This window comes from Ahaetulla prasina, chromosome 4, assembly GCF_028640845.1.
Source record: "Ahaetulla prasina isolate Xishuangbanna chromosome 4, ASM2864084v1, whole genome shotgun sequence".
Classification (NCBI taxonomy): Eukaryota; Metazoa; Chordata; class Lepidosauria; order Squamata; family Colubridae; genus Ahaetulla; species Ahaetulla prasina.
In genome coordinates this window covers 146,278,964-146,287,294 of record NC_080542.1, presented here as the reverse complement: position 1 = coordinate 146,287,294, position 8,331 = coordinate 146,278,964, and the positions used below count along the sequence as shown (strand labels likewise).

The following is an 8,331-nucleotide window of genomic DNA, read 5'->3' as shown; positions in this document are numbered from 1 at the left end:
GTTCGTTCCAAAGAGTAGCCCCACAGAGAAGGATCTTCCTCTGGGGGCCGCCAGCCGACATTGTCTGGCGGACGGCACCCTGAGAAGGCCCTCTCTGTGCGAGCGTATGGGTCGGTGGGAGGCATGAGGTAACAGAAGGCGGTCCCGTAAGTACCCAGGTCCCAAGCCATGGAGCGCTTTAAAGGTGGTTACCAAGACCTTGAAATGCACCCGAAAGGCAACAGGAAGCCAGTGCAGTCTGCGCAGGAGAGGTGTCACATGTGAGCTATGCGTGACTCCCTCTATCACCCGCGCAGCTGCATTCTGGACCAACTGAAGCCTCCGAGTGCATCTCAAGGGGAGCCCCATGTAGAGAGCATTGCAATAATCCAGGCGGGAGGTAACCAGAGCGTGAGTGACTGTGCATAGGGCATCCCGATCAAGGAAGGGATATGCTCGATATGCTCTCAGTGTACATAAAAGAAAAGATACATTCATCAAGGTACAACATTTACAACACAATTGATGATCAATATATCATCATATTTCAGGAAGGCCCCTCAGGTTTATTTTTTTTTAGGGCAGATTTTATATTTTCCAGAGATTCTCTCTCTCTCTCCCTAATAGCTAGGGACCAGGAGCCAAAGAACTGTGTCAACTGTGCACGTGGGGATTTGCACAACAGACTAAATGTGTGAAAGGAAAAGAGGGGGTTAATGGAGAGAGAGAGAGAGAGAGAAAGTCTGATCACATAACAGAGATAAACCAGTTTACTGATATCCCTGCTTATCCTAGATCAGTAATAGCTAAACTTTTTGCCACCTCATGCCAAAAGCAGGGGGAGCAAAGGGAGGGTCACGCATGTGTGCCCACACCCATAATTCTATGCGCCCCACCCCCCCGCACATGCGTGCATAACCCCACCCACTCCCTGCATTTCCCATGTTTTTGGCACACAACGGCACAGTGGGCCCGGTGGGCCTGTTTTTCAGGAGCCTGGGGAGGGCAATAACAGCCTTCCCCACCCCCCACCCCCAGAGGCCAGAAACGGCTCATTTGCCAGCTTTCTGTGGGTCCAGAAGGCCTGGAAATAGCTGGCCAGCGCGCACATGTGCAGCAGAGCTGATCTCGCGTGCCCACCAATACGGCTCTGCGTGCCATAGGTTCACCATCGCGGTCCTAGATTATCTTGTGCAAGTGAAGTGTGCAAAAGGAAAGGAAGTTCACAGAGAGAGAGAGAGAAAAAGAAAAGAGAGAATCTGATTGCATAATATAGAGATAAGCCAGTTCACCTGTGAAATATCCCTGATTATTCTTGATCATCTTGTGCCAAGAGAAGTGTGCAAAAGGAAAAGAAGCTGTTAATACACAAACACACACACAGAAAGAGAGAGAGTCTCATAGAGATGAACCAGTTCACTGGTGAAATATCTCTGGTTATCCTAGATTATCATGTGCAAGCTAAGTGTGCAAAAAGAAAGGAAGGAGCATGAGCACACACACACACACACACATACACACACACACACACACACACACACACACACACACACACACAGTCTGAATCCCCCAACATAGAGACAAACCAGTTCACCGGTGAAAACTCCCTGGTTATCTTGGACTATCGTGTGCAGACCTCCGCTTCTGTTTTTAGCATTGGCAACGGTACCTAAACTGGACATCATTCATGGGTTGCATCACCCCAAACCCATAGCGGGTCTTGTTTATGGCAGGGATCTCCTCTTGCTGATTGGTCAGCTCCAGATCGAAACAAGCCAGCATCAGAAAGGCGAAAAGCTTGATTTCGTTGGTGGCGAAGTAACGGCCAGGACACATGGAGGTCCCAGCCCCCCAAGGCATGGTGAAATACTTTACCTTCTCACCATTTTTAAAAAATTCCTTTTTGTCGCCGTTTTGGCTGAGGAAACGGTCATATTTGAAGGCCTGGGGCTCCTGGTGGATTTCGGGGTCCATGTGGGCTGAGAGGTAAGGGAAGAGGGCGATTTTGTCGCCTTTCCGCAGCAGGTAGGACTTCCCGTGGTGGAGCTTGAAGTCCATGTCTTGTAAAACCAGCCGGACCAACAACGGGGCCGTCACCAACCTCAAGGTCTCTTCTACGGCGCTGTCCAGGATGGGCGTTTGGCTTAGCATCTCCTTGGTGACGTTCAAGGGCTTCTGGCGGGAGGCCACCTCTTGGCCTGACTTCTTCACCACCTCCTCAATCTCCTTCTTGACCTCTTCCATGGCTTTGGGATGCTTCATCAGGTACTCCAGGAGCCAGAAGGAAGCTGGACCGGTGTTACCTTGAGCGGCCCAAAGGAGCAGGAACATGAACCGGTCCCTCATCTCGTCGGATGTCCCACTTTCGGCTAGCTGTTGAGCCTGGTCGCTGACCCACCGGCTGATGTTGTCCTTCTGGTAGACGTTCTTCACCGAAAGCATCTGCCAGAAGTAGTTCCAGATTTTCTTCACTTGGCCCCACTCCGACGGGGTCAACAAGGCGTACGAGAGGCGCGGGAAGAGCTTGTCATATTTGCGAAATTCGACGTACACCTCTTCGGTGTGCTGCTGGTCTTTCTGTTTCAATTTCTCGTTCTGTTTTTCACTGGGTTCGGTGCCGTACAGAGCCAGGTAGCCGGCTCTGAAGACCGTGTTGTAACAAAAGTGGAACAAACCGTCTTCTTTCCAGGATTTTGGATCTTTTTGGGAGCTTTCTTGCCACTGGAGTAAGACGGTCTGCAAAGCATCCATCATGGCTTGGGTCATCACCACCAGGCCTTCCCCCTTCAGATGTTTTGCGCTGGAGACTTCGATGATCTTGTGTGTCTCCTGGGAGGCCTCAAATCGAAACACCCTGAGGACCAGCTCCGCTGCAAACGAAATAAAATCCAGTTTACTTCGGGCTTCCTTGACGATGCCACTGAAGGACAACGGGTCCATCAAGAAGGTAAAATACTGCCCTGCGATCAAGGTGGTGAAGATGTCCCCGTGTTTCTTCTGCATTGTTTTCAGGAAATCCATATTGTCGTTTCGGAAGTGCAGCGCATGTCCTAGCCATGGAATAAGCCCTTTGTCCAAAGGAGGTTCATTGTCTCGTCTTCGGCGGAAGAAGCCCGTCAGGTACAGGACCCCCAAAAGACCAACTCCCAAGGCAACCACGACTGCCACCCAGAAGGACATCCTGCAGAGTGTGTGCAGTTCGATGCAAGCCGCCTTTTCAACAAACAGGTTCTTCGGATAAAGGTGGGCGGGTGTTTTTTTTTTTGATCCAGGGAGGAGTTTCACTTGATCAAAGAAGCCAAGAATTGCAGTTAACCCTTACGATGGGGAGGGGAGGGAAGGGAGGGAAGAAAACCAATCCGTAGTCCACAAAAAAAGAATTTCCACCAGAAAACTTCATTAAGCAGCAGGAACCGAGCTGGGCAGGATGTGCGCTTGTGTTTATTTTACATTTAAGTGTGTGTTTTCCTGATCCAACCCAAGTTGTGCAAAGCAGGAGTGTTGAGAGCAAGATCTAATCTCCTGAGGGAGGGAGAGGAGAGGGGAAAATTCTTGAATATTTGGAGAAGACCGAAGGACGAGGTGTGTGAGACAAAAAAGAGAGAGAGAGAGAGAGAGAGAATGTGAGACTGCTAATCTCAGGATTATTGGGGTGGGGGGGGGGGAAGACTGCTTTTTTTTGTTCAAGTAGAAGTTGTACCAGTAAGATTTGCTGTACTTTTCGGAGTATAAGTATAAAAGTGGGTGAAAACTGTGGTGCGTCTTATATACCAAATGTTGCCGAAGAGTGGGCTTCGGCCATTTTCAGCCTGCGCACGCTCTGATTTAGACCCGTTCAAGGCCGCCGGGGTCACCACAGCACATTGCTGCCAGTCGCCACCTCCATGCGTTGCATTTTCGGCTGGTTCCGGGCTGGTGCTGAATCAGGCTGTGATAAGGCGCTGAAACTGACCAGGTGTAGCTGTTTGCTGCAAGGACGCTAGATAGATGAAGACCGATGGATGCTGGGAGGCGGAGGCAGAATTAGTTTTTCCTTGCGCTCCTCCCCAAAAACAAATGTGTGTGTCTTATACTCCGAAAAAATATGGTAAATAGCTGTAATTACTGCCTCATTTATGGAGGAAGAGGAGAAGAAGAAGACGAGGAGATAGGCAGAAGGAGACAGGAGAGGAGGAGGAGGAGAAGAAAGAGGAGGGGGAGAGGGAGGAGGAAGAGGAAGAGGAGAAGGAAGAGGAAGAGGAAAAGGAAGAGGAGGAGGGGAGGAGGAGAAGGAGGTCTGATTGGCATGTCCACACAAGTGTTTTGCATCATTTCAGGGTCTGCCCTGAAGCAGATTAATTTCACATTTCTTATTTTTCAGGGGTGAGTTGATTTACAGGCAGTCCTTGACTTATGACCACAACTGGGGCCAGAATTTCTGTTGTTAAACAAGGTTAAGTGACTCACACCCAATTTTTTGACGTTTTTCCCCCACGTTTTTTTCCCCCATGAAAGTGAATCTCCGCAGTTGTTAAGTGAATCATGTGGTTATTAAGTGAAGCCAATTTCCCCCACTGAATTTGCTTGAGGGAAACCAGCTGGGAAGGTTGCAAATGGCGATTATATGACCCCTGCGACCATCATAAATATGAACCAGCTGTCAAGTATCTGAATTTTAATCATGGGGATGCTGCAATGGTCTTATGTGTGAAAAACAGTCATAAATCCCATTTTTCAGTGCCGTTATAACTTTGAATGGTCACTAAATGAATGGTTGTAAGTTGAGGATTGCCTGTATGTACCAAGTCTCCCAATGCATTTATGGAAGAGATTTTCTAGGCAAGGCTGCCACCTGCTGGTCATGCAGGAGATAGCAAGGAGAGAAACAGAACAAAGATCGGAGACATCATCAACTGGGTTGGTTGTACCAGGATACCCATAATCCACATCCGTGTACTGGACAAAAGAGCTGAACTCGAGGGTAGGACAAGAAGCAATGGATGGAAACTAATGAAGGAGAGGAGCAAAGGAGAGAAGCACAGCAAGAACAATTAACCAGTGGAACATCTTCAGAAGTTGTGGGTGCTCCATTCCTGGAGGCTTTTAAGAAGAGACCGGACAACCATCTGTCTGAAATGATAAGGTCTCCTGTTTGAGCAGGGGGTTGGACTAGAAGACCTCCAAAGTCCCTTCCAACTCTGTTATTATTACAGCTCGCCTGTTTGGAACCCTCACCACATCTCTGACATCAATACAATTGAACGTGTCCAGAAATATTTTACAAGAAGAGTTCTCCATTCCTCTGTAAACAACAAAATACCTTATCCCACCAGACTTGAAATCCTAGGCTTGGAAAACTTGGAACTCCGTTGCCTTCGACAAGACCTAAGTTTAACTCACAGAATCATCTATTGTAATGTCCTTCCTGTTAAAGACTACTTCAGCTTTAATTGCAATAATACAAGAGCAACCAATAGATTTAAACTTAATGTCAACCGCTTTAATCTAGATTGCAAAAAATATGACTTCTGTAACAGAATCATCAGTGCTTGGAATACTTTACCTGACTCTGTGGTCTCTTCCCATAATCCCAAAAGCTTTAACCAAAAACTTTCTACTATTGACCTCACCCCATTCCTAAGAGGACCATAAGGGGCGTGCATAAGAGCACAAATGTGCCTACCGTTCCTGTCCTATTGTTTTTCTTTTTTTTCTTCCTATATATATATATATCTTATATATATATATTGTTTGTTATTTCCTAACAAACAGGAAGCAGCAGGTGAAGCTAAGCAAGATCACATCAAATACCTGTACAATTAGCACAGGGGCCCCCCAAGGCTGTGTGCTCTCCCCACTTCTCTTCTCTCTGTATACCAATGACTGCATCTCCAATGATCCATCTGTTAAGCTACTGAAGTTTGCAGATGACACAACAGTGATTGGTCTCATTCAAGACAATGACGAATCCACATATAGACGAGAGGTCGAACGACTAGCCTTGTGGTGCAACCAAAACAATCTGGAACTGAACACACTCAAAACCGTAGAAATGGTGGTAGACTTTAGGAGAAACCCTTCCATACTTCCACCTCTTACAATACTTGACAACACAGTATCAACAGTAGAAACCTTTAAATTTCTGGGTTCTATCATATCGCAAGATCTCAAATGGACAGCTAACATCAAAAACATCATTAAAAAAGGACAACAAAGAATGTTCTTTCTGCGCCAACTCAGTAAGCTCAAACTGCCCAAGGAGCTGCTGATCCAATTCTACAGAGGAATTATTGAGTCTGTCATTTGCACCTCTATAACTGTCTGGTTTGGTTCTGCAACCCAACAAGAAAAACACAGACTTCAGAGGATAATTAGAAGTGCAGAAAAAATAATTGCTACCAACCTGCCTTCCATTGAGGACCTGTATACTGCGAATCAAGAAGAGGCCGTGAAAATATTTGCAGATCCCTCGCATCCTGGACATAAACTGTTTCAACTCCTACCCTCAAAGCAGCTATAGAGCACTGCACACCAGAACAACTAGACACAAGAACAGTTTTTTCCCGAAGGCCATCACTCTGCTAAACAAATAATTCCCTCAACACTGTCAGACTATTTACTGAATCTGCACTACTATTAATCGTTTCATAGTTCCCATCACCAATCTCTTTCCACTTATGACTGTATGACTATAACTTGTTGCTGGCAGTCCTTATGATTTATATTTATATATTGACCATCATTTGTGTTGTAAATGTTGTACCTTGATGAACGTATCTTTTCTTTTATGTATACTGAGACCATAGGCACCAAGACAAATTCCTTGTGTGTCCAATCACACTTGGCCAATAAAATTCTATTCTATTCTATTCTATTCTATTATACCTCCTAATATTTCTTCATATATATGTTTATATACTATATAATCTTTTTGTATGATGTTGTGACAAAATCAATCAATCAATCAATCAATCAATCAATCAATCAATCTGCATTCTTCTTCCAGATGCTAACAAGGAGAAAAGTCGCTCCTTAGAGCTCCCTCTGCTGGCATGAATTCGGCTGCAGGCTTTTTTCAAAATTAGAAATATATTTGATGTACAGTTAGTCCTCGACTTACGATTAAAAACTGAGCCCAACATTTCCATTGCTAAGTGAGACATTTAAGTCAATTTTGCTCCGTTTTACAACCTTTCTTGTCACAGTGGTTAAGTGAGCCACTGCAGTTGTTAAGTGAGAACATGGTTGTTAAGTGAATCCGGCTTCCCCATTGGCTTTGCTTGTCAGAAGGTCGCAAAAGGGGATCACGTGACCTTGGGACACAGCAAGGGACACAAATATGAAGAAGTTGCCAAGCATCTGAATTTTGATCAGATGAACCATGGGAATGCTGCAAAGAGTCATAACTGTGAAAAAAAAATGGTCATAAGTCACATATTTCAGTGCCATTGTAACTTTGAACGGTCACTAAGTGAACCATTGTAAATTGGGGACTACCTGTATTGCAAAAGGCAATAAAAATTATCTTTTTGGTTGTTTTTAATCATTCTTATACGACCAGCATCACACCACTCTGGGGAAAGCAACAAATACAAGTAGTCCTGGACTTATGACCGGTTCAAAGTTACAACGGACTTCCTCAGATGTACTTAAGGCCCAGTTCTGAAGTTTGGATGGCTGCCCACAGTTGTGTGACTGCAGGTTGTGCGATAAGCAACTGCTTTAACTAGATGGCTGTCTGCAGCAACCTGTGATTGCATGACCAGGTTTTAAGATGTTTTTACCAAAACCTGTCATTTACAGTTAGTCCTCGATTTACAACTGTTCACTTAGTGTCCATTCAAAGTTACAATGGCACTGAAATATGTGACTTATGACTCATAAGTGACTCATTTATCATAGTTACAATTCAGATGCTTGATTCATACTTATGACCGTTGCTGTGTCCCAAGATCATGTGAGCCCCTTTTGTGACCTTCTGACGAGCAAAGTCAATGGGGAAGCCAGATTCGCTTAACAGCCGTGTGTGACTGACTTAACAACTGCAGTGATTCACTTAACAACGTGGCAAGAAAGGTGGTAAAATGGGACAAAAGCCACTTATCAAATGTCTCACTTAACAATGGAAATTTGGGGTTAAATTGTGATTGTAAATCGAGGACTACCTGCCTTCATTTATGCTGGGCTTCTTTCCTGAAAAAAAAACAAAAACAGGCTGCTGATCTGCCCTGCAGTACATGTAATATCCACTAGATGGCAATAAAGACACATAAGAAAATTGTGCATCATGCTGCCACCTAGTGGTCGGTCTTTGCTTTTGTGATCCTGTGACTTTTTTTTTTCCTTTGCTTGTGCTGTCCTGGGTGCATGTTT

The 8,331-nt window shown here is 45.3% G+C and overlaps 1 protein-coding gene across 1 annotated transcript; it reads right to left on the bottom strand.

Annotated features, from left to right (window-relative positions):
- Positions 1 to 995: 995 nt before the first annotated feature.
- Positions 996 to 3,209, bottom strand: LOC131196734 (7-alpha-hydroxycholest-4-en-3-one 12-alpha-hydroxylase). Its single transcript, XM_058179956.1, has one exon. The coding sequence runs from the start codon at positions 3,157 to 3,159 to the stop codon at positions 1,630 to 1,632; it is 1,530 nt and encodes a 509-aa protein (XP_058035939.1). The 5' UTR covers positions 3,160 to 3,209; the 3' UTR covers positions 996 to 1,629.
- Positions 3,210 to 8,331: the final 5,122 nt, after the last annotated feature.

What these genes read in the sequence shown, in the direction of transcription:
- LOC131196734 (XM_058179956.1), bottom strand. Translation starts at nt 3,159, where the DNA reads ATGTCCTTCTGGGTGGCAGTCGTGGTTGCCTTGGGAGTTGGTCTTTTG.